Source organism: Hevea brasiliensis, chromosome 12 (genome assembly GCF_030052815.1).
Source record: "Hevea brasiliensis isolate MT/VB/25A 57/8 chromosome 12, ASM3005281v1, whole genome shotgun sequence".
NCBI lineage: Eukaryota > Viridiplantae > Streptophyta > Magnoliopsida > Malpighiales > Euphorbiaceae > Hevea > Hevea brasiliensis.
Window position 1 is genome coordinate 3,924 of NC_079504.1, and position 25,991 is coordinate 29,914.

At 34.8% G+C, this 25,991-nt stretch overlaps 2 protein-coding genes and 1 pseudogene across 2 annotated transcripts; all 3 read left to right on the forward strand.

The window, feature by feature from the left end:
• Positions 1-2,318: 2,318 nt before the first annotated feature.
• Positions 2,319-4,008, forward strand: LOC131171277 (WUSCHEL-related homeobox 4-like). The gene is made up of 3 exons (XM_058130740.1): positions 2,319-2,984; positions 3,296-3,577; positions 3,686-4,008. The coding sequence occupies exons 1-3, from the start codon at positions 2,778-2,780 to the stop codon at positions 3,833-3,835; spliced, it is 639 nt and encodes a 212-aa protein (XP_057986723.1). The 5' UTR covers positions 2,319-2,777; the 3' UTR covers positions 3,836-4,008.
• Positions 4,009-5,471: 1,463 nt separating this feature from the next.
• On the forward strand, positions 5,472-7,730 carry LOC131171052 (polyadenylate-binding protein 2-like; annotated as a pseudogene).
• An 11,208-nt stretch (positions 7,731-18,938) lies between these two features.
• On the forward strand, positions 18,939-20,403 carry LOC131171278 (uncharacterized acetyltransferase At3g50280-like). Its single transcript, XM_058130741.1, has one exon. The coding sequence runs from the start codon at positions 18,946-18,948 to the stop codon at positions 20,287-20,289; it is 1,344 nt and encodes a 447-aa protein (XP_057986724.1). The 5' UTR covers positions 18,939-18,945; the 3' UTR covers positions 20,290-20,403.
• Positions 20,404-25,991: the final 5,588 nt, after the last annotated feature.

The window sequence follows — 25,991 nt, forward strand, 5'->3', positions numbered from 1 at the left end:
CAAATATATAGGGATTCTCTTGTACTGCATGCATTCGCAAATCAAAGGTCGGGGGAGACAAGAAGAAAGGGTCACATCAAGCCGGCAACCAAATCTTCATATTTGAAACTCCTTGTTTGTTTTGCAGGAAACTATCAAGGCATACTTTTCTTTTACCATGTGGGTGAAGGAAAGAGATGTATAAGATAATTGGTGAGTAAGATGGCATGGTGTCAGAATGTTTTGCATACCTGCTGTGCCCTAAGAGGAAAAAAATGACTATTATCATTAGTATTTTAATTTGGAAGAAGATGGGGTATCTATATAGGCTCCAACTACTTCTTGAAAACAGGTGTTTTTGTGAAGAAAAAACACAACCCTTTGGGCCGAATTCCACATTCAACCCCTACAAAATCAGTGCAGACAGAGATGGATGATGAACCCAACGTAAAACCAAGTAATATATATATTAAAATAATCGCCTATTACTGTCAAAATTTAATGCAAGAAATCAAGAATATACGTAGCATAAGACATAATTGAGGTCAAGATCCTTGCACCTGCTTCTAGACAAGAATTCCAACATTATCCATTTCCAGGAAAATAAAAATGCAACTCGAATTTTTCTTATATGAATAGTCACAAAAATTTTGTATGTCCACATTGCCCTCCCATGAGAGATCATGCAAGTTAAATTACATGCATAATATATGAATCTAATTGTTGAATTTAAAATGAATAATTATTTGAAACTTTAATGGAATCTAATTTAGAAATGGATGGCATATGTTGTAACTGTAGTAAAATAATAATGTCATTTTCGCTTACAATTTTGCATATCAAAAGAAAATTTTAAAAAAGCTAGTAATAATGTTTACTTCAATTCTTTGTTTGGGTAGAAAAAAAAAAAGATGAAGATGGAAAATAAGTATGAAAAATTAATGATTTTTCCTTGTTTAGAAACAGGTTGGAAAATAAAGGGAGAGAATAATCATAATTTTCTTTGGTACAATCTCTTTAATTTAGAAAGAAATAATGAAAGTTGAGAGAAAATAGTATTAGTTAGATGAAATTGTAAATAGGTTCTCATATAATTTAAATTTACATCGATGTTACAAAAGTGAAAAGGTAAGATAATAATCTGATACAAATATTTTCCCTCCCTTCATGGTTTAAGCTTTCCAAGTAAGAGAAAACAAAATTATTTCCATTTCTTTTCTTTTTTATTTTTCTTTCATCCAAAATATATATATATATATATATATATATATATATATATATATATATATATATATATATATATATATTATATTTATCCTTATTTTCTTTCTATTTATCAAAATATTTCCAAACATATGGTATCTTGGAAAAAGTTCAGTCCAATCATAAGAATTAACATGAATTGAGGGTAGACAAAACTCTCTTAAAAAAAAATCTATCCATAATTTAAGACACGTGAGGAAAATGCCCCGAGTTTCAATGACTATAATCTCTACTTAATTGAATTTGAAACAATCCCAATTGGCATCTTAATCATGTTGGACTTAGCTCATCAAATAAATTGTTTTTTTCCCCTTCCAAATTAGACTGGTTTCATGCATAGTTTTTTGATAAAATTGCACACGATAGTGAGAGTACACAATAATTTCTCGAATCATAGCGAGCCAAACCAAACTGGTTTTTCACGGACTGCTAATTAACCTATGAAAAAACGGACATTCTTCATTACTGGAAAAAGAGAAGACACTGTGTCTGTTGTTTAGTTTCAGAAGCGAAATAGTCTGATTTAGAGCAAAATCATGACGAAGAATTTAGCCTCAGCAAGGTAATTGATGATAAACAATTCGTGGCAATGATTTTGAATCGAACACGAGTTCTGTTCATGTTTCACTTGTCACTTGATTATTCATACCCAATCACACGTGCATGAGAAGAATTACTTGACAGTACTCACCAGAAATTGTCCATGATTGAAGTCATCAAGAACCAGATGCTTCTGCGATGCTGGTTTCACTCAATCACTCATCATATTTACAAGGAGGCAGAATTATTATTTACCCCTCTGTTTTAATACGTACTTATTACCAGCTAATCAGTGGCTATAGGATACCCAAATATGGCGCTGCCAGACCCCAGAGACCAAGCGGGCATTGAAAAAAACATAAGGTGGGTTTTGGGTTTGGTGGGCTTTTATTAGTTTATACTATTTGGGAAATTGGAGCTACGGATCCCAAAGATAAGGGATTGGATATGGCAAGCACTAACAAAAGATTTGGTTTTTCTTGCTATGTTTTTTCAACATTCTCTCTACCACAGGGAAAAGACGACGGCATTCATCACTTGTTCTCTTGCTCAGGTCTCACTCGCTCACTACCAATATCCGCATCTGGAAAGCAAAACAAGTTCCATTTTCAAGTATTGGGATTGGAGGAATTTTTTTCATTCCTCACTCTTCCTCTCCATCTAGCTCTACTTTTTGGGAGAAAAAGCTTGAGAGAGGCCACCGAAAAGCATACACTCCTTATCATGAAAGCAAGAAAAAAAACAACCAGACTAGACGGGCCAACCCACACGCATATACACACACTCACATACCCACACGCTCGCACAATTATCTTCCTTTAACTCCCACTGTATATACTGTGTCTTTTTTCTTCTCTTTTCTTTTTTAATAATGGAAATCCCAAGTCAACCTCGCCTCATGATTTGGTCTTGGGTTGTTCTAAGCACCACCTCATTTCCCACTTTCTTTAGCTTCCTCTATATATTTACCGCTCTACTTCTTTCAGTTCTCCACCATGGGAAGCATGAAGGTGCATCAGTTGGCACGTGGATTCTGGGAGCACGAACCCTCTCTCTCTCTTGGTTGCAAGCGTCTTCGCCCTCTTGCTCCCAAGCTGGCCAACACAGATAGTGTTGCCTCTTTCGATCTCAAGAGCTTCATTAGACCCGAAAGTGGCCCTAGAAAACTTGGATCCTCTGACGAGAAGAAAGATTCACATCAGGTGATGATCATTCTTAACTAATATATATATATATATATATATATATATATATATATATATATATATATATATATATATATTATTAGTTTCATGTGTCCTTTACGATCCAAACAGCTGCTAACCACTTCACTATAACATATGGATGTGCAAGTTATAACACTATAGTTAAGAAAGAGAGAGCTTCTAGCAAGCTTATACTAGAGAAATAGGACTGAATATTAGTATTACTAGCTTGTTCAAGGAGAACTAGGGCTAGATATTACTTATGGCCTGCATATTACTGATGATGAACCATAATTATATTGATGTAGGTGGAGACACACCCAGGAGGGACCCGGTGGAACCCGACACAAGAACAGATAGGTATACTGGAGATGCTGTATAGAGGAGGAATGAGAACTCCCAATGCCCAACAAATAGAACAAATCACGGCACAGCTAGGCAGATATGGCAAGATCGAAGGAAAGAACGTGTTTTACTGGTTCCAAAACCACAAAGCCCGCGAAAGGCAAAAGCAGAAGCGCAACAGCCTTGGTCTAAGCCATAGTCCGAGAACCCCAGGCACCATCACCTCTATATCTTTGGATTCGATGGTATGTATTCAGTAGGTAATCAAGGTTCTTTTCTTTTTAAATAAATTCTACTAGATTTCTTTGAAAGCAGAAGCTGGTTTTGATTGAGGAGTGTATAAATTTACACAGGGAGAAGTTGAGAGAGACGAAGACAGTCCATACAAGAGAAAGTGCAGGAGCTGGGCATTTGAGTGCCTAGAATTAGAAGAAATAAGGTCATGTAGAGAGGAAGGAGATAGAACTCTGGAGCTTTTCCCATTGCACCCGGAAGGCAGATGATGGGGTTTGAAAAAATTTCTAATTCATCAACTCTGTTTCATTTGTGATCATGAACTACTGCTTGATGTGCTTTTCTTTCTTTATTTCTACCGTTGTTTCGAGAAAAAAGAAAGACAAGATGTCTCTGTGTACTCTATTTCTGACTTGGAACCAAAGCTCTTTGTCACTCTTTACTCGATCTCTGGTTGTGCGATCCCTTTGGGGTTTGACTAACAAAGAAATTTGTTGAGGCAAAGCCTTTTTAGGTTAAAAAGAAGTAGGCTATGGACACTGAAGTCCACGCACCTACAATGGTAATGTTAAGCCTAGCTACTCCTTGATATATACATATTTTAAGTTTCAAATGGGAAAGGGGTCGCGTCTTCTTCCACCTATACCAAGAAAAATATGACAAAAATTGCACTACTTGGAAGACTTTTTATAAAGCAACGTATCAGCAGACATAATTTTTTTTCCTGAGAGTGATTGACATGCATTTCCAATGAAAGAATACTGCTAGTGTTGTGGTGGGGCATGACTTCCCATCGCCATCAGCCTTGCCGCTGCGGTTTGGAGGGAAAGATGGACCCCCTAAATTTGAAACCAAAAGGGAGGGTTTCGTGAACCCAAAACTCCAACTACTACTACTACTATTATTATCATTTCTTTCTTTTGGAATGAAACAAAGCTACATATATTATTGCTAATTTTGTTCAAGTTGGATTATAATCATGAGATTAATTAGAGTAACTAAATAAATAAAATAAATTCATGCATAATTATTTGGAATAAGATTTGAGCTCTAACCTCATATAAAATAAATTAATAGTCATTCGATTAATATATTTTCGTAACAAATTGTATTGCTGAGATTTTTTTTTTTGTCAAACAAAAAAGGTTCAAAATTCAAGCCTTGATTGCCACATCTGCTAAGCTTGATCTGAAATTCTGATGTATTGGCCCTTAAACTCATATCATATGCTGCCTTTCAATTCAGTCAAACGTATCTGAATTTTGTTATTGATTAGTAATTTTGTCTAATTAAATTTGCCACTGCTACTCATTCATATATGGTGAATGGTTAGAGCAAGGCGCTGTCATTTCTCACTTCCCCTTGGGTTTTACCGGACTCCCTACTTCCTTTATTGCCCAAGGAATTGGCTGGTGTAGGTCTCCCTAAATTTATTTCTTGGTAGTGTATTTCAATTTCCTTAATCTTTAAAAAAATAATAATAAATTTTTTTTCATCTAAACATAGTTCATTATTATCTAAATAACAATAATAAATAATAATACATATTTATTTATATGAATATATTATGTTTTAAATTAACAAAAAAAAATAAAGATATATTAGTTTATTGAAATCAACATAATCAATTGAGAAAATAAAAAATAAAAAAGAAAGAGAGGTCGTGGCCACTGATGATGGTACCACGTGTAATCCGGTGCCCAACAATATTACGTAACTGTTGCTCGTCATCATACGCGTTTTAATTAGAGCCGTCAACTAAAAAACCGCCAGGTGTGGGACCATGAAAAGATCGGACGGTCCAGAAGTGAAGTCCTTAAAGACCAAGATAGGATGTTGTTGTTTCCAAATAACCTTACTATATAAACGACACAGTTACCAGTGTACCAGTGCGGTGAAGCTCGTTCTGCCCTCCCACCCAAAAAACCAAAAATATTTTCTCCTCTTAACCTTCCTCCGTCGTTTTCCGTCCGGCTCTCCGACGATTTTACCCCTCCCTCTCCTCTTCCTATCCCCATATTACCCAAAAAAAATTCACAAATTTTACACCTTTGAGGTCTTAGATTGTAATTTCAGATTTCAGTTTAGGATCAGGGACTGTTAGCCATTACCGTCTCTGTGTGTGTTTTCTTGTTCTCTCAGGGTTTATTTTCACATAACAAGAGGAGAGGAGAAAAAACACATTTTTTGGAAGAGAGAGAGAGAGAGAGAGAGAAGGATCTATAAGGTTTGTGTTTTCGAGATGGCGCAGATTCAGGTGCAGCATCAACCGGGACCTAACGGAGTGGCGGAGACCTCAGGCGGGATTCCGTTCATGCCGACTTGGCCCTGTGTTGGAGATCTTGACCTGAACGTGACCGACTCGCAGCTCTTCGATCTGTTTAGTCAGGTCGGTCCGGTAGTTTCAGTTCGGGTCTGTACGGACTTGATCACCCTTCGATCACTGGGATATGGTTATGTTAACTATAACAACCCTCAGGATGGTTAGTATTTATTTTCCCTGATTTTCAATTTACTGTAATTATTTATTCTAAAAACTGTTATTTTATGTACTAATTTATGAAAATTTCAAATAAACAATAGTGAAAAGTGAAAATTTGAATATGCATTGGCTTATTGGCTAACAAGGAACAGTATACTAGGAAGTTGCACTAACCTATTGAAAGACTGCAGTTTTGCAACTTCTGATTGGTGCAGTTCCCTAATTAACATATTGGGCGTTATTTAGGATTTTGTTTGACAAATTATGAGGGCTAGTCTGAACTTACATCCCACATTGTGGAGCCGAGTTCATGATACGTGCAATTAGGTGGGGTAAGGGGAAAAAAAAAGAGAGAGAGAGAATTTAGCACTTAAAAGCAGGGTACTTATTTATATTAGATATATATTAGATTGATATACTGTATATTTCTGTGTTATATTTAGCAAAATTTTCTCCCGCTAATTAAAGTTTCTGGCTACCCTGCTGAGCTTATGCTTTCCTCATTTACAGCTGCAAGAGCATTGGATGTTCTAAACTTCACTCCTCTTAATAACAAGCCCATTAGGATCATGTACTCTCATCTAGACCCTAGTATTCGTAAAAGTGGGATAGGAAATATTTTTATCAAGGTATTCGCAATTTTTCATATGTTCTCTCTTCTATTTCTCTCTCTGTTATTAAGGAAGTATCTTTGAGCATGCTAGAATTACTTTTCCCTTCCTGCTTGGAAAAGCTTTCTGTTTCATGCCCTTCTGCAGTTCTTCAAGCAAAATTGGCCTGGGGGTGCCTTTTCTTTGTTTTTATTTATTTATTTATTATTACATTCTTGACTTAACACTTACATTTCATTCTTCCATTCTGTTTTAGTGATTGGCAGAACCTGGATAAGGCTATTGATCACAAAGCTTTACATGATACATTTTCATCATTTGGCAGCATTCTTTCTTGCAAGGTGGCTACTGATGCTTCTGGCTAGTCCAGAGGCTATGGTTTTGTACAATTTGACAATGAAGAATGTGCTCAAAATGCTATAGATAAATTGAATGGAATGCTGATTATGATAAAGATGTTTATGTTGGACACTTCCTTCGTAAGCAGGAAAGAGATAGTACATTGAATAAGAAGAAATTCAATGATGTCTCTGAAAAATTTATCTGAATCAACAGAAGATGAGGATTTGATGAATATTTTTGGTGAGTATGGAGTAATTACTAGTTTTGTAGTTATGAGAGATGCAGATGGAAAATCAAATGGTTTTGTATTTGTCAATTTTGAAAATGCTGATGATGCTGCGAAAACTGTTGAGTCTCTTAATGGGAAGAAGTTTGATGACAAGGAATGGTATGTTGGAAAAGCACAGAAAAAATCTGAAAGAGAGCTTGAACTGAAAAGTCATTTTGAGCAAAGCATGAAGGAAGCTGTAGACAAATTCCAAGGGGTGAATTTGTACATCAAGAATTTGGATGATAGCATCAATGATGAGAAGCTAAAGGAACTGTTTGCCGACTTTGGTACAATTACTTCATGCAAGGCATGTAATTATGTTTCCTTATGTGGTAAACATTTTTAATGATCTCATCTCTTCTATAATTCATCAATTTTAAGTCTTTAATTTGCAGGTTATGTGTGACCCAAGTGAAATTAGCAGAGGTTCTGGTTTTGTCGCCTTTTCAACTCTTGAGGAAGCGTCTCGTGCTGTAAGTTCTAATCTTTATGGTTGTTATAGTATGTGATCAGAAATTAATGTGTGCTTAATGGTAAAATGGTGGTTGGCAAACCCCTCTATGTCGCTTTTGCTCAATGGAAGGAAGAGCGAAGGGCAAGACTTCAGGTATTATGGTTGAGGAGCTACTGGACTGATATTCTAATATTTTCTATGGTGATATATGAATTTCCCGAGGATTGGATCTCGTCGAAGTCATGTTGCATTCAGATAAGCTGGATTTGTGTGGGCACATGCATTGCCTTTGTGGTTAACATATTATTTGATTCAGCTGTTATCTGTCGTGCTTTGACACTGACACTCATAAGACCATTTTGATTGACCTACAGATTTCTCCAATTGATTTTTTCCCCCTATTTATAAAGAGAGGATCTTTTGAACAATTTTTTTTTTAATATTGCATATCATTAGAGTGCGATTGGATTTCATTTAGTAATTGATTTATCAATGGATATTTGTTATGTTGGCATGAATTAAATGTCCCTTTCTTTATCTGGTGCAGGGTGAATGTTTATTAGTTATCTTGATTCCCCCCTTTTAGGTGTTAATTTTCACTGAATTTGTTAAGATGACACATTATCTGTATAAATATGAACTCCTTTTTTTCACACGGGAGGTGTGTTCCCTGCAGGCACAGTTTTCACAGATGAGGCCAGTTACCATGGCATCTTCAGTTGCTCCTCGAATGCCAATACATTCTCCAGGTACTGGCCTAGGTCAGCAATTTTTATATAGTCACGCACCTTCAGCCATAATTCCTCCCAGTTAACCTGTCTTTAATTTCTTTTTCTTTGCTACATTCATACTACTTGATCCAGTGAGAAAAAGAAACTGGTTCTACTTAACAATCAGTTGTTGCAAATATGATTGTTCATTTTTATGTTTGAATTTTTTTGCTTTATTGAAATTGTGTGCTTGGCTTCTAGTTTCATCCTCTTTGATCTTGGTTTAGATGACTATTTTTGTAATCTGCATTTACATCGTATGCTGATCTAAAGAAGGTAAAAGTTTTATGATTGTTCTAAAATTGTCCAGCTGTATTTGTAATGGCTCTACTATTTTCATTTTTTTAAAAATAATTTGTATATGTCTGCTACTAGTAGTTGGAAGAAATGTTCTTGTCTGTGATGGTCCAATAAGAGTAGAAAAAGAGTAAAAGCCATCTGAGATGGATTTTCTTGAACATTGTGGCACTCAATGCCTTATATTTCTAAAAATCTTCATTTTATATTCATCATTTTTGTAGTCTGAATTGGATATGATAATGAAGTATGATTAGTCTAGTCTCATGGTGTTTGTGGTAAATTTGATTGCATTTACGAGTTTAGGTGCAAATAGTGAAGTGAACGTGATTCTCTAGATGTACAATAATATCATCATTGTTGTTATTGATATTGAATCTCTCAATTTCCTTAGGCTAGTTGGATATCAGCAGCAACTTGTTCCTGGAATGAGGTCTGGGTGCCAAATTTCTTTGTCCCACTAGTTCAGCAGGGCCAGCGCCCTGGAGGGCGTCATGGAGCAGAGCAGGTCCTATTCAACAGACCAAGCAGCTAGTCCCTCTGATGCACCAGCAGGTTGTTAGAAATTAGGCCTTTTCGTTGTTGTGCTTATTTATTGCTCACAGCTTAGTTATAAGAAAAATTGGCTTGTACTAGATGCTTCCAAGGGGATGTGTCTATGGATATCCACCTGGCCACAACATGCCAGGTGTTGCTGGAGCTATGCTTTCTGTTCCCTATGACATGGGTGGCATGCCAATAAGAGATGCTGCTACTGGGCCACCTATGCCCATTACTGCTTTGGCTACAGCCCTTGCGAATGCTACCCCTGAACAGCTGAGAACTGTAGGCCTTTTCTTCTTTCTTCTTCTTCATCTTCTTCCATTTCTTTTCCCCTTTTTCCCCTTTATGTGGCTTGCATATTCCTGCTGGTTCATTGGACTTGAAAAGGTTTCTGATTTTGTTCCTTGGTTTTGTGGACATATAGCTGCTGGGTGAAAGTCTCTACCCTTTAGTGGATCAGATGGAGCATGATTCAGCAGCGAAGGTTACAGGCCTGCTTCTGGAAATGGATCTGACTGAGATTTTACACCTGCTTGAATCACCAGAGGCGTTAAAGGACCAGAGGCGTTAAAGGCAAAAGTAGCAGAGGCCATGGAGGTTCTAAGTAGCGTTGCTGGACAGCAGCAGGCAAACAACCCTGATGATCAGCTTGCCTCACTATCCCTAAATGATGGCCTTGTCTCGTGAAGTATGTTTTGGGTGAATTAAACAGGTGCATAAAGTGGGTTTATGCAATTTTTAGAGCTAGTTTTATTGGCAAAGCAGATCTAAATTCAATTCTATATTGGGTTACGTAGGCGTACATAGGTTGTTGGGAATCCGAACTTATATTTGCTTCATTATCGGTACTTGGTAGAATTCTTAATATTTGGTAGAATGAGATACATTTTTCATTCAGATGATTTGAATTGCCATGTTGACTGGTTTGCACAGATGTTATAATAATTTCACATTGGGTTTGTCCGAGATTACCTCATATTTTGTTGCTGCGATGTTTGTGATTGTTGTTTAGCTCAATTTATAATGGCAATCTTGGCTGATTTTTCCAGCTTTTTTTTGGTTGTCTGTCTTGCATGGTATTATCTATTTTGCGTTGGGATCAAGGTTTATGGTGAGGAGAGTAGGACTGCTTTATTGGGGTGGCATGCTTGGGTAGAATTTATTGTTATAGGGTGGTTAAATCTTTTTTTTTTTTTTTTTTTCCCGCGGCGGGGGGGGGGGGGGTGTCGTTGTCATAGTAACGCGTGAGGTAAAATATTATCCATTAGAATTATATAAAATGCATCAAGTAATACTCAGGAAATATGGTTGAGTCATAATAATCTCATTTAAGTATCACCTTCTCAGACAACATTTTTAGTCATGCATTTTATATAATACCCATAACACTATCATGATACTAAGGATTAATGCCACAAAGGTATAGATAGACAAAAGTTATCACTCGGATGATAACTAGGACATATTTAGTGTTTCTTTTGAGGGTCATGGATGACAACTTACTCCTGCAAAGTTAACCGTCGTTACCATAGCCCAATGTTTAGGTTCGGAATAGTAGTACGTAAGGGGAATGTATTAAGCATCCCTGCGCCTGATCTAACATCGTTAATTTGAGTGTCAATCATTTACTAATTTTTCTATAAGTCTTGTTTATTATTTCTCAATTAAACTTTATCCTAAAAATGCAATTCTAATTATATACACGCAAGTAATTCATAAAAGGGTTGTTATTTATAAACAGTTTTCATGCACAAGTAATTCATATTTATGGAGTTATTAATTATTTAAATAATATTTACTGGATGACTAAAATTAATTTATTATTGAGAATTTAATTTATAAATAAATTCAATTTCAAATAACTCTAAGTTTCTATTTAACGTAATTAATTTATTTTTCACAAAGTTACCCTAAGGATAATTAAACTAAATTAGTTATGTATGTGTAATTTATTCTAATATCACATAAGTCTCAAATAATAACAATCTAATAAAGATTTTTAATATACAAATTTATTTTACAATTATCAAGTATTAAATTTATTTATTTTATATGTCAAAGTTAGTTTAATTTACAAATAAAATTAATTTTAATTTACTAAATAAAGGAAGTTACTAAATAAAAGTAGAGAAAATAATAAAATACTAATAACAACTCACATTGGATTGTAACTCTAGTTTCCTAAAGGGTTAAGATTCCTAATTAGTTATAATTATCTAAAGGTTCAGGTTTTCTAACATATTCCAAACACTTTATAACACTTCTTGAATTAAAAAAAATAGAAAAATATATCAAATATCAATTATAATTCAAGAACATGTATAAACATTCAATTCTCAGATTCTGGAAGATTGACAGTAATAAGAAATTCGATTTTTAAAAAATAGTTAGACATGCTTAAAAATCATGAAAAAATTGCAGAAGATAATAAAAATATCGTATAAGATCAGGAAATTTATAGACCAAATAAAACCCTAGTCAAATAGTATATACAAATCATAACTTTTTCCCGTGACAAAATCACACTACTTTTTTATAAAATTCATAACTCATCACACCACAATAGATATGAATGTGAAACCAATTGGAAAATATTCATAAGATTCTGAAATTAATTTTGGACACCAGATTCGCACAAAAATATTAATAAACAAGGGAGATATAGGCTTCAAAATTCGGGTATGCTGCAAATTGGGTTTTGCAGAAACCATAATTTCAAACAGTCATAACTTATAAAATACAAAAACTTTTTCAGTGGTTCTTAAGCCTAAAATTAATAAAATTTCGTGTACAATATTAATATAATTTTTTTAAAAATTTTTACAAATTCATAAGATAACAGAAAGTAATACGAACATGGGAGACAAAAAACTGAATATGTGCAGAGTTGTATATTCTCTCAAATTAAACATGATTACATGATTTGCATGAACATACAAGATAAATTAAAAGACAAAGAACATAGAATTAAATATTACATGGCATGGATCTTGAAAAGAAAATAATGAAAACCAACCTTCGAGAAATCTTGCAAGGAAATTTTCTTGAAGAAAAGAAAATAAGTAAGAAAGAACTAAGAGAGTTTTTGAATATCTCTAAATTTTCTATAACTCTAAGATATCTCTAAATAGCCTTGAATATTTCTGAATCTTTCCCTTTTTTCCCTTTTTTTTTTCTTCTTCTTTTTCTTTTTTTCTTCTTCCTCTTTTTTTTTTTTTTTTCCACCTCCCATTTCTCTCTACCCCAGTAGGATATTTATAGGGTTTTGGGAGATAGGTGTGATAGGGTTTGGAGTCCTTGAGTGATAAGGTTAAGATAACGTAAACAACTGAAATTGGGGAATTTGGGTGAAACTGGAATATGGGTGAGATGTTTCAACCAATAGGAAGAGAGGGAAAGGGGATGGCACCAATAGGGAGTGCGAAAGAGAGTGGGGCCAAGAGGGAGAGAGTTTGTATGAGAGAGGGAGAGTGAAAAAGATATTATCTTATTTTAATTTTCAAAAAATAAATTAAATAGGTTCTATTTAAAATTTCTAACTAGACTTTCTTAGCCCATGAGGCCCAGTTAAATTTAATTAGGTCTATTTAAGAACTACCCATATTAAATTTAAACAAAATAAAATTTTATTTAAATTTAATTAAATTAATTTTCTAAAATAGATTATTATTTTTTTTAAATCATGTTACAAAATTAATAATTCAGCTCCATACCTCCAATTACATCTTACAGTCATACAATTTTTCATCATTAGGTTCCTCACAGCCTCAATGCATATATTCATAATAAATCACAAAATAAGAGTGTACACTTTTTGTGATGAAGCAAAGATAATGTTTGCTGCGGTGGTGACTTAGCTTTAAGTCTTCTATCAAGCAACATTCATTTGAGTTTTGCAGAGAAAGTAAACTATAGTTTCCTTTGATAAAAGTGAATTGTGTATTTAAATATTGCATATTAAGTTACTGAGCTTTTGGTAGATGAAAATTAGGACTTGAAGGCGCCATGAAAGGCCAGGTCAAATGATGCACGAATCCGCAAGTATACGGGTCGTCTCAAGTAATAGAGTGATGAGTCAAGTATCGTTCTCATGAGGATTTACCGTTTGAGTACCAAACTATGAATGAAGCAATTATTTGGGCTAATGATTGGTGAATAAATGGTAAATGTAAATGAACAAAGTAAATTGATTAATCTAATTGGAATGGGTAAAAAGCAAGCAAATAAATTCTAAATCTAGATGCAATTGAACTAAATTAATAACGGGTAATTTAAATCAAAGTCTAATTATGTTTAAAGTGATTCCAGATTTGGGAGTTTATGCATAAATTAATTGGGATTTGTCTTGGGTATTCCAATTTTTAGGGAAAAATAGAGTTTGAAGATGATTGATTATAAATTCCTTTGATATCTTTTTCAAGCAAACCAAAGTGTGTTCTAAAATAACCAAACCTACTTCGTATGTTATTTGATTAATTTAAAACCCATTAAGTTTTGTAACCAATCATTAATTCCTCTTAAAATCCTAGTTTATTTCTAAATCTATGTAATTTTAAGTTCCAATCATTGATTATCTATCAATGACTTTCACATTTCAGTTATTCAATCAAATATTAACACAATACCCAATGGGTACCAACATTAGACAAGTAAATCGAGCACACAAGGAAGGAATCAAAACTCATATTTATATAAAATATGAAAATAATCAGTCCAAATCCACAAATTAATCTAAAACATATTTTCCAACTCTGAAATCTAAAGAGTTCACTCACTCATGTTGGTATTTACAAGAAAGATTGATGGAAAAGTAAAGAAAAACATGATAAGAGGACTAAAAATAGAAAAACTCAGGTAGAAGAACCAAAAATTCTGATTTTTGGAGCTCCCAAAAATAGTTGCAGCAGCTCCTTCCTCAGAAAAATGGCATCTTCCTCCTCTCTCTATTTATAATTTTTTTCTTTTCTTTGTTTCTTTCCGTTTTCTCTTGTGGCAAAAGCTAGAAAATGATGCTTTTATATGGTCCCAAAAGTTACCCTAAAAATAGATAAAAGCCAAGGAGTGGATAGGAAACGAGATGTAAAATTATCCAAATCAACAGCATTATTCACATTCTGGGTAGTCTGCTTAGGATACTGCTTGACCCTAAGCAGCTTCTTCAGCAAATTTCAGCCTCTGGTTGCACTATCTGCTTAAGATTAAACAAACCCTTAGCAAATCTCGGCAGGCTTTAAATAAAATGAGTTTTTCTGCTCATGCTTGACTTCCAGCTTGACCTGTACTGCACCTTAAGCACTGCTGCTTACCCTAAATAATATCATAAGCAAAGTCTCAAACAAATTTCGGCTAACTTGATCTTTCAAGGCTTGATTTCTTTAACTTTCCTCCATGCTCAAGGAGCTCCAAATTTCTTCAAATCACATTCTAATGCACTCATTGACCCTCAATTTGCCACAAAAACCTATTAAAAATAATAAAATTATAAAAATCAAATATAAAGCAACTAAAGTTAACAAATAAGCTAAAATAAAGCTAAAAACATAAAATATACTAAAATATAAGGGCAAAATGGATACAAAACTACTCTAAAATGCCTATATTAAATGAGTGCAACACCAAACCACATGGAAAGCCTCGTTCCTTGTCATGGCTACTTCACCACTAAGCGCTTGGTGTGTAACAACCAAAAAAAAAAAAAAAGGGAAGGGGGATGGGACTTGGCTTGTGACAGTGGATTTCCACTGTCACTGCCAGTTAAAAAAAAATAAAAAAAAAATTCAAAACAAAATCGGGAGGAGGCGCCCCCCCCCCCCCCCAAATTTCTCTCCTCTCCTCTCCTCCCCTCTCTTCTTCTTCTTTCCTTCTCCGGTGACCGGCCGGCGACCTCCCAAGCGGCGGCAGCAGCCCGGAATCCGACCAATAGTGGAGAGAGAGAGAGAGAGAGAGAAAAAAAAAAGGGTCCCAAACTTTGAATGCTCGTATTCGGCGATCCCGATATCCGATTGGAGTGATTCCAGCGGCTATGGACTCTTAAGAGCGAGCCCTTTCAAATGAGACCAGCCTTGCCGGATTTGGTGGCCGTTTCCGGCGCCGGCGAGGAGAGAGAAAATCGGCTTTTCTTTGACTTTCCAATGAGATTTTCGACGATCCGACCGTTGGATTGACGATCCGAGACCACCTATGGACTGAGGGAGAGGAGAGGAACATGATAGTATGATCAGATCCGGCAAATGTCACCGATAACCGGCGGCCGGCCACCGTGCGCGGTGGTTCCGATGGTGGCTTCGGTGGGCTTTGGAGATGATTCAACTTCCAGAGGCTTCCTCATAAATTTTTGAAATTTTTGAGACACAGATAAACTTTGTGTAAGATTATTTTCATTATTTTTCTGTCTGTGGAGCATAAATACAGTGTTTCTTAAACAGAAAAAATTGAAGAAAAATTGTAAGAAAAATATATGATGAAAGTAAAATTATTTGGAGATATTCTATGGTGTTTGTTGAATTTTTGAGTGATTGTAGAATATTTTTGAAAAATATGGATGGATTTTAGTTAGATTTTTAGCATATGGGCATATAAGATTATTTGAAATTAAGATATTTAAATTTTATATGATTGGTTGAAGCTTGAGGATGGAGGTTTAAATATATGAATATTGAATTGGGTTGAATTAAGAATATGTTAGCTGTTGGAATCTTATGAAATTGAGTAATATTCTTGAATAAAATATTCATGGGTGATTAGAAAATTACAATTCATTTTGCAATAGCCTTATAATATTATTAAAGACCGCGGGGCAAAATTTTAGAATTTTTAGAGTTTGTTTGAGTGGATTTTTACAAAATGTCAATTATAGGGACTAAAACATAATTTTTAAGGTTTTGAGTATTGCTTGGTTTGGAGGGCCCAGGAGGGGCCATATAATGATGATGAGATATGAGTTGAATTTAGAAGTGTTATTAGAGCCTTTTTACAGGTTGGGTAGGTTCCAGGTACAGGAGAAACTCTGCCGGATTTTCGGCATGAATTAGGCTGTCTGTTGCCTCTTTAGAGTTTTATCTTAACTTAGTACTAATAAATTTATAATTTAATTATTAGGTGATCGAGATCAGCTATTTTTCTGCATCCAGCAGCCACAATAGTCATCGATGTACTGTGAATAAAATATTAATTTTCATTGTAATTTCGATATTATTATATGTTCAAGCATGCCCATGCATCACTTATAAATATGTATTTATTTAGTTAAACACTAGGCACGTTTTATGTTGCATTCATAATTGTTAAAGTGCCATGGATGTTATTGTGGTAATTTGGAGCAGTGTGCGTGCGTTGGCGTGCGTGTGGTATAGTGTTGGCTATGGACAGGACGGGTAGACACGGCTTGAGATCTTCACTGGGACCCGGTCCTTCGGGGTAGACACGGCTTGAGTTCTTCGCTGGGACCCCGATTTGGTTTATTAAGTGGAAGTCCGAGCTTGAGTTCTTCGCTGGCACAGTTTGGATTAAGAGGGCTGTATAGGGGATCAGCTCCCATATATGTATTATTTGACATTATTGGGTGTGTGAGTGCTCCAAATTACTTTTTTGCTGTTATGATGTGAAAATATTGCCGATGTTACATTTCACTCTACATGGTGCATTAGCTTTAGATAGTTATAGAGATTATGGTTAAAATTGATATTTTACTCTCTGAGTCGAACGCTCACTCCTGTTCACCATATTTTTCCAGGCTACAGGAGGAGACCTTTTTCAGAATAATCTGTCCCTTTCCTCACAGGTTATGAAAAGATTACTTAACTGTATTATTATTATCTAAATTCGTAATTTAGAACTCCGCATGTACTAGCAATAGCATTAATCATGTCAGGGACTGCATGAATTTAAGTTTTTATATTAATAAATGAAAAATTTTTATGAGTTTTAAATAGTTTGTAGATGATGTAACAGGGTTGAGCTGGGCTCCCCTAATTTTAGTTTCTCATAATTATTGGGCTAAGTTCGCCCGAAAGAAAATTTTAACAGTTTAATTTAAATTATTTTATATGCATATTGGGCCTAAATTGTGGACCTAGTCATGGGTTGAGGAATAATTAGACTTACTACGGGCCTTGAGAGCTTTAGACTGGCCCAGGTCCTAGTGTCGGTCTGATCCATTGGTTGGGTCGTGACATGGTGTGAGGTTGGATCGTTAAGATTAAGTTTTGATACCATCTATCTATCTATCTATCTATATATTTTTTTTAATCGGATTTTGAGACAATCTATCACAAGATGATTACTCTCTCCAAATGACGTACCTAGTAGGGTGTGTAGTATTGCGGCTCAAGACCTCTTTTATATACGACGTAGAATTGGAGCACCGTGCGTGCTTCCTATTAGAGCCATTGGAGCGCTTGGCTTGACATCAAGAACCTACTTCCTTCACAGATTGGGCAGGAGATGAGGACCTTTTGTTAAGCTTCTAGTTTGGCAATAATATGCTCTTTACGATTTTCTAAATCTGACTCTCCCAACATCTTTAGATGCTCTTTTCTGTGTTAGAAAAGTGTGTGATTGCTAGGTCTTCCTATTTTCTTCTCTCTCTCATATTATTTTTATCTTATTGTTGTTTTTAATTTCTTTTTTCCTTTCTACCTCAGCTTCATTTATTCTATTTCTTCTGTTTCCACCCCAACATCACAAGTAGTTGATATACGGTATACCCCCAACACCCGCCAACGGCGCCACCCACCCCCCCCCCCGGCCAAAGTAATTGTATTTGAGGTTTTAATTTAATTCGCTCACCAAATTTGACCATTTCTTTTCAATTTTTTATATATTTTTTTTAAATGTTCCTGACAATATATTATATGAATATCACATCATTTGTAGCTTTTTTCTGTTGCTTCGTGGAACCTGTCCAGAAAGGTCTTTTTATCTTTTGAAAAAAATGCAAGTTATCAAATCCATCAGCTCAAGCAACTAAAATAAATTATGGCGGCTGAACTTATAAGTCTTATTGTGGTGGTTGGGAGAGGGGAAGACCCAGTCGTGATCCAACTAGGTAGTTTAGGAGATTGAGTCTGAACTAGAGAGTCCTCCGATTCTAATTTTAATTTTGACTAAACTTAGGGATTGATTTTTTTTTTTTTTCAAAAGAAATATTTAGTTTTAATCCAAAATTAAACTGTAATAAACTGAGCAGTTTTGAGTTGATCCTCGAATTTATTAAAGATCGATTTAAATCAAACTAATTTGATCTGATTTTGAATTATCACTTATGAGGTCTAGTCAATCCAAGAAAAGCATATGGAATAATTGTACGATAAATCTGGGAAATTTCCAAGCGCAAAAAAATTGTAGCTCATTGCCATATAAATTGCCTGAGGAAAATGTCAGAATTGTAAGATTGAATACGAAAAGATTGTAATGATTCTTGTTTGTGATTGTGTGAACCAGGTGGAAGTACGTGGAAGTAGGTGAAACCAAGAAGCACTTAATAACTTGACTTTGCCGTCACCACCGATCTAAACTTTTTTAAGCGGTGCAGATGCAATAGCCAAAGCAGCGAGCGAGACAGATTAGAGGAAAAGCAAACAAGACTACCAGGTAGTGCCTCCTCCAGCAATGAATCCCAAAGCTGTACAGCACATCTCAGAATGCTTAATCAAGCCTCAACGCATCTTACAAGAAACAATGCATCCTTGGTATTTGACACCATGGGATCTTCTTATGCTTTCTGTTCATTATATCCAAAAGGGCCTTCTTTTTGCCAAACCAACACCATATCAAGACTTCAATATCATGGATCTGTTGGAAAAGCTCAAGCATTCCATCGCTCTCACTCTTGTCCATTTCTACCCCCTCTCTGGCCGCCTTGCATCCTCAAAGACTGAAGACCCCGCTTCCTATGTGGTCTACGTCGATTGCAGTAATAGCCCAGGAGCCAGATTTGTCTATGCAACTCTGGACATGACAGTTTCCGACATTCTTTCACCCACTTATGTACCACTGGTGGTTCAGTCTTTTTTCGACCACGATAAGGCTCTTAACCATGATGGGCATGTCCGGTCTTTGGTTACAATTCAAGTCACAGAACTCGTCGATGGCGTCTTTATTGGGTGTTCTATGAACCATGCTATGGGTGATGGAGCTTCTTTCTGGCATTTCTTGAACACCTTGTCTGAAATTTTTCAAGCACAGGGAGGTGATGTTCAGATCTCACGCCCACCTGTTCTCGAGCGCTGGTTTCCTGATGGTTGTGGTCCGATAATCAGTCTTCCATTTACCCACCATGACCAGTTCTTATGCCCATTTGAAGCACCCTTGCTCAGAGAGAGGATCTTCCACTTCTCATCAGAATCCATAACAAAACTCAAAGCAAAAGCAAATGCAGAATACAACACCAACAAGATTTCCTCTTTCCAGTCCCTGTCTGCATTCATGTGGAGGTGCATAATCCGAATCCGTCATCTACCACATGATCAAATAACAAGCTGCAGGCTGGCTTGCAATAATAGATCGAGATTGAACCCACCTCTGTCTCCAAACTACTTTGGGAACTGTATTAATGCTCTTAGAGCTTCAACCACAGCAGGTGAACTGCTAGAGCACAATCTTGGTTGGGCAGCATGGCTAGTCCACGAGGCTGTTGTTAATCAAGGGGATCAGGAGATCAGGGAGCGTCTTGACTCGTGGATTAAATCGCCCTCTCTTTATCATATAGGTCAGATGTTTGATCCCTATAGTGTGATGATGGGGAGTTCACCGAGGTTCAACAAGTATGGATGTGAATTTGGAATGGGGAAAGCTTTGACACTTCGAAGTGGGTATGCACACAAATTCAGTGGGAAAGTGTCAGCCTACCCGGGACGTGAAGGTGGGGGAAGTGTGGATTTGGAGGTTTGCCTTCCCCCAGATTCAATGATTGCTCTAGAGTCTGATGAAGAATTCATGGATGCCATGGCTTAGCAACACAGCTGGTTGCTGAGGGTCGCTCGTCACAAAACAATGTTTCTTCCTCTCTTCGTGTATTCTTATCCACTCCTCATGTATCCAAAACAACTAGATTCTGTTCCTCGGATTTGCTGCAGAAAATTTATAAACTTCCTTTGGTTTTACTCTTGTTAATTCTTTTTATTCAATTTTAGTTTTTCAAAAAAAAAAGGAAAATTCAAACATAACCTTTTATAAAATATTACACGTAAATTATTATTATTATTATCATTATTATTATTATAATCATCACGTAATGGGTTGGCTCTTCAAGCATCCTCACTCTCATCGGGTCCTGTTGATCCCATAAGTTCAAAGGAGCATAGATTTTGATGATAACAAAATTTAACTAGAATCAAAGTAACCTTGTTTTAAGTGTTGTGCTTCTTTAAGGATAAAGAAAAAGATTTATGAAGTTGATGATGAACTTGTGTTTTAAAGAAAGGTTGACATCCTAAGAATAATACAAGATGAATCAAAGACAAAGAAGAAAGAAAAAGTTACCTTCCAAGCTGCACTGAAGATCAAATTTGAAGGTACATGTAGTATAAAAGTAAGTTTGAACTTTTAGGATTGCTTGTAAAAATAATTGAGGAATAGAAGCTAATGGTACTTATTTTTAATCTCTCAAATTCTTATCCTAAGTTTTTAAAACTTGTTTTTGAATTATCAATGGCCTAAAAGTATTTTATTATAATTTGGTCTAAAGTTTTAAAGTTTTCAAAGTTATGCAGAAAAGTTTTTCCTTGAATGCTAACAGGTTTGCTACCGTTTCTGGTATGCTAACTGGTTTGTTACTTATTCTGGTATGCTAACTGTCTCAACAGTGCACAACATCACAGAAAATGACAAAATAATGGCTATTTTCTTGAAATTTAAAATTGTAATGTTTAAATGAGTTCTCAAACGGTCAGAAACGTTTCAAAGCTATAAATACACCTATCTTTGGCCATTTTGCACTTAATGAAAGTCTCTCTACTGTTCCTAACCTTTTAAGATCATTAAAAGCTTTCATTCAAAGTGCTCAAATTGTTTTTATTGCTCATCATTGGCTTACCTACTCATCTCTTCTTTATAGATTATGTTGTATTGAGTGAGATTGAGTTTTAAACACCTTCTTAGCATTTATAAGAGGTCATACAAGCACCTATTGAAGCTTGGTTGTAAAAAGTGTTTGAGATAACACTGGGTAGAAGTGTGAAACTACTTGTAAAAGCTTTGGTGTGAAGATTTGTAAAGGGCTTTTGTCTCTTGCCTTTAAAAGAGAAGATTAGTGGAGTGAAGACTCAAAGTGGGATCTTTGAGAGAGTGGATGTAGGCTAGTTTTGGCCGAACCACTATAAAAATTCAGTGTTCAAGTTTTTCAATCCTTGCTCTTTAAATTTATGTACTTTATTTTTTGGTTGAAGTGTTTTTTTGCCGAGTTGAAAATTGATACTGTTTACTGTTAACTCTGCTGCAAAATCAAATAATTTGTTTACTGTTGAATCTGCTGATATCTGATATAATTTGCTTACTGCTATATCTGCTGTCAATTGATATATTCTATTTACTGCTTTGTTTGTTGTGCTGTGATTTTATTCAGATTACTGAAATTTTTACTGACTGCCAATATATTCTATTAAATCAGTATACTGAATTCTTATGAGCTAACTTTGCATAAATTAATCATTTGAATAGTATCACAAACATTTCACAATAGAAAAATTAGGTTGAACTAAGCTGTAATTTTTTAAAGATTTTGAACAAGAACCAACAAATTGTTTTAAGTTCAATTCACCCCCCTCTTGGATATATTTCGGGACATCAATTTGGTATCAGAGCTTGTCTCTCTTTCTTGAGGATTAAATACCTTAGAGTGATCCATACACATGGCTGGTTCATCCAGTAACTCTGCTGGTATACCTGCTCCCTTAGCAGAAGGTTATTCAATCACTAGAACACCACTTTCTAATGGCACTAATTACTCCTTTTGGAAAACTAGAATGAGAAACTTTATACAATCTGTTGATATTGATGCTTGGAGAATAATTAAAGATGGTCCTTATATTCCTTATAAAACTAGTGAAGGAACTGTGCAAATTCCTAAAGCTGAAGTTGAATTTGATGACAATGATTGGAAGAAAATTTCTACAAATGCCAAAGCTATTAACATTCTTCATTGTGCTCTTGATATTAATGAGTATAATCGTATTTCAGGTTGTCAAACTGCAAAAGAAATATGGGACAAACTAGAAGTCACATATGAAGGAACCGATGTGGTGAAAGAATCAAAGGCAAACCTCCTCATCCGTGATTATGAGTTATTTGAGATGAAACCTGGTGAAACTATTGCTAAAATGAGTACTAGATTCACAGATCTTGTCAATCTTCTTAAGGCTCTTGGAAAGAAATTTGAGGAATAAGAACTTGTAAAGAAAATTTTGAGATCTCTTCCAAAATCATGGGAAGCAAAGACCACTGTTATTCAAGACACCAAGGATTTCAAAAAATACACCTATGATGAGCTTATTGGTTCTCTCATTGCACATGAGATGATCTAGAAGAAAAATGAAAATGAAGGTGATCATAAGAAAAAGAAAGGTATAGCATTCATATCCGAAAAGGTTGTTGAGAAAAAGAAAAGTATTGCCTTCAAAGCTAGTTCAAGTGATGACTCAAGTGCTTCAAGTGATGATGATGAAGATATGGCTATGATAGTCAAGAGGTTCAAAAAGGCATTTAGAAAATGTGGAAGCAAATACAAGAAGTTCACAAAGAAATATGCTCCAAAAACTCTAAATCACTCAAGTGAAATTGTTTGTTATGAGTGTAACAAACCAGGCCACATCAAGCCGAAGTGTCCTACATTGAAGAAGAAAAACAAGTTTAAAAAGGATAAAAGTAAAAAGGCAATGGCAACAACATGGAGTGATAGTGACTCTTCATCAAATAATGACACAAGTGACAAAGATGTTGCAAACACTTGTATGATGGCAATTGAAGAAAAAAAGTGAAAGCTCACACATTGAAGATAGTGATAATGAGGTAAATCTTGAACCTTCGAATGTTGATGAGTTAGAACTTGCATTTGTTAAGACATATGACAAATATAGATATTTTAAAAAGAAATGCAAAATTTTGATACATGAAAATTGTGCTTTAAGATCAGAAAATATTTCCTTGAGTATGGTTTTCAAGGAAAATGAATTTTACAAATTTCAAATGAAGCTGTTTAAAGAAGTTAATGATGAGCTTCAAAGATCAAAAGAAGTTTGTGAACAACTTCTTGAGAAAAACAGAATTCTTGAAGCAAAAATTGAATCTTTGACAAGAGATTTAACTAAATTTACAAAAGGAAAAGAAACACTTGATGTATTTCTTTGGAATCAAAGATCCACAAATGAAAAGTTTGTAATTGGTTATGATGGATTTATGAAATATTGAAAAATACAAACATTATTTTGTAAAAGCTTCATCTTCCACTCAACCAAATATTATATGCTTTTATTGCAATCATAAAGGTCATATGATTAATGCTTGTCCTATTAGGAAAGGAACCTTAAAGCAAAGAAAGTGTGGGTGCCTAAAGGAACCCTACCTAATATTACTAACATATAAGGACCCAAAGTTGCTTGGGTACCTAAGGACAGTTAACTGATTTCAGGTTTGCCTAAGGAGTATGCTGGAAACAGAACACTAGTACATAGATAGTGGCTGCTCTAGGTACATGATAGGAAATAAAGGCAAATTCTCCTCTCTTACTTTGAAAGGAGAAGGTTATGTCAAATTTGGTAATAAAAGTAAAGCTAAAATCATTGGATGTGGAACTATTGGTAAAAATCCTTGCATTGAGAATGTTGCATTAGTACAAGATTTGAAATATAATCTTTTAAGTGTTAGTCAACTTTGTGATAATAGTTTTAAAGTCATTTTTACTCCTACACACTGTGAGATTCATGGAAATAATGTTATGTTTGTTGGTGCTAGAATAGATAATATTTACCTACTTGATTTAATAAGTCTTGAAGAAAATTGTGAAACATGCTTTATGACTCTTGATGATAGTGCATGGTTGTGCATAGAAAATTAGGACATGCTAGCATGAGTATACTTGTTAAACTTTCTAGAAGAAATCTTGTTAGAGGCCTTCCAAAGTTAAGTTTTGAAAAAGAATTTCAATGCAAAGTATGTGCACTTAGTAAGCATACAAAATCATCTTTTAAATCAAAAAATGTTATAACTATGTCTAGATCATTGGAGTTATTGCATCTTGATCTTTTTGGTACAATCACACCTAGAAGTCTAGGAGGCAAGGCATACACATTTGTAATTGTTGATGATTTTTCAAGATTCACATGGACTTTCTTTCTTGTTCATAAAGATGAAACCTTTGATGTATTTGAAGCTTTTTGCAAAAGAATTCAAAATGAAAAAGGCTATTGCATTACATTTTTTAAAAGTGATCATGGAAAGGAATTTGAAAATAGTTTGTTTGAAAATTTCTGTTCTCAAAATGGTATTTATCATACTTTTTCAGCTCCTACAACTTCACAACAAAATAGAGTTGTTGAAAGAAAAAACAAATCTTTGCAAGAAATGGCAAGAATAATGCTGAATGAAAATAGTTTACCAAAATATTTTTGGGCAAAAGCTGTAAATACAGCATGCTACATTCTGAACAGAGTTTCCATTAGAGCTATTTTAAAGAAAACTCCTTATGAGCTTTGGAAAGGAAGAAAACCTAATATTGCATATTTTCATGTCTTTGGTTGCAAATGTTACATTTTGAATAACAAAGACAGCAATCTCAAGAAATTTGATGCTAAATCTTGTTAAGGAATATTTCTTGGTTATTCAACAAATAGCAAAGCACATAGGATTTTTAATAAAAAAACCTTGACCATGGAGGAATCAATGCATGTACTTTTCGATGATGCTAACACTTCCTTGCAAAGGAAAGATTCTTGTGATGATGAAAATGAGCAGATTATAAATTCCAATAACTCAAATAAAGATGAGCTTGATCCAAAACAACTAGTAGAGGATGATCAAAATGACAAAGAAGAAGAACTTCCTTGTTCCACAAATGTTGAAATTCAAGAAGACTCCCAACCAAATGTGGAAGAATTACAAATTGAGGAACCTCAACATCAAGACATTCCACAAGAATGGAGGTACCATAGAAATCATTTCAAAGATGACATTCTTAATAGTCCATCACAAAGAATGATGACAATAGCTCAACTTAGAAGATATTTTGGTAATGTTGCTTTTGTCTCCCAATTTGAACCCAAAACATATGATGATGCTCAAAATGATGAGAATTGGCTTCTTGCTATGCCAAAGGAACTAAATCAATTTGAACGAAATAAAGTGTGGTCACTAGTTCCTAAACCTAAAAAGCATTCTATTATTAGAACTAAATGGGTATTTAGAAATAAGATGGATGAAAAAGGGCATGTAATTAGAAATAAAGCTAGATTAGTAGCTCAAGGATACAACCAACAGGAAGGTATTGACTTTGATGAAACTTTTGCTCCGGTTGCTAGAATTGAAGCTATTAGAATGTTCTGTGCATTTACATGTTTTAAGAATTTCATACTTTATCAAATGGATGTTAAAAGTGCATTCTTAAATGGATATATTGATGAAGAAATTTATGTGGCTCAACCTCCTGGTTTTAAAGACCCTCATTT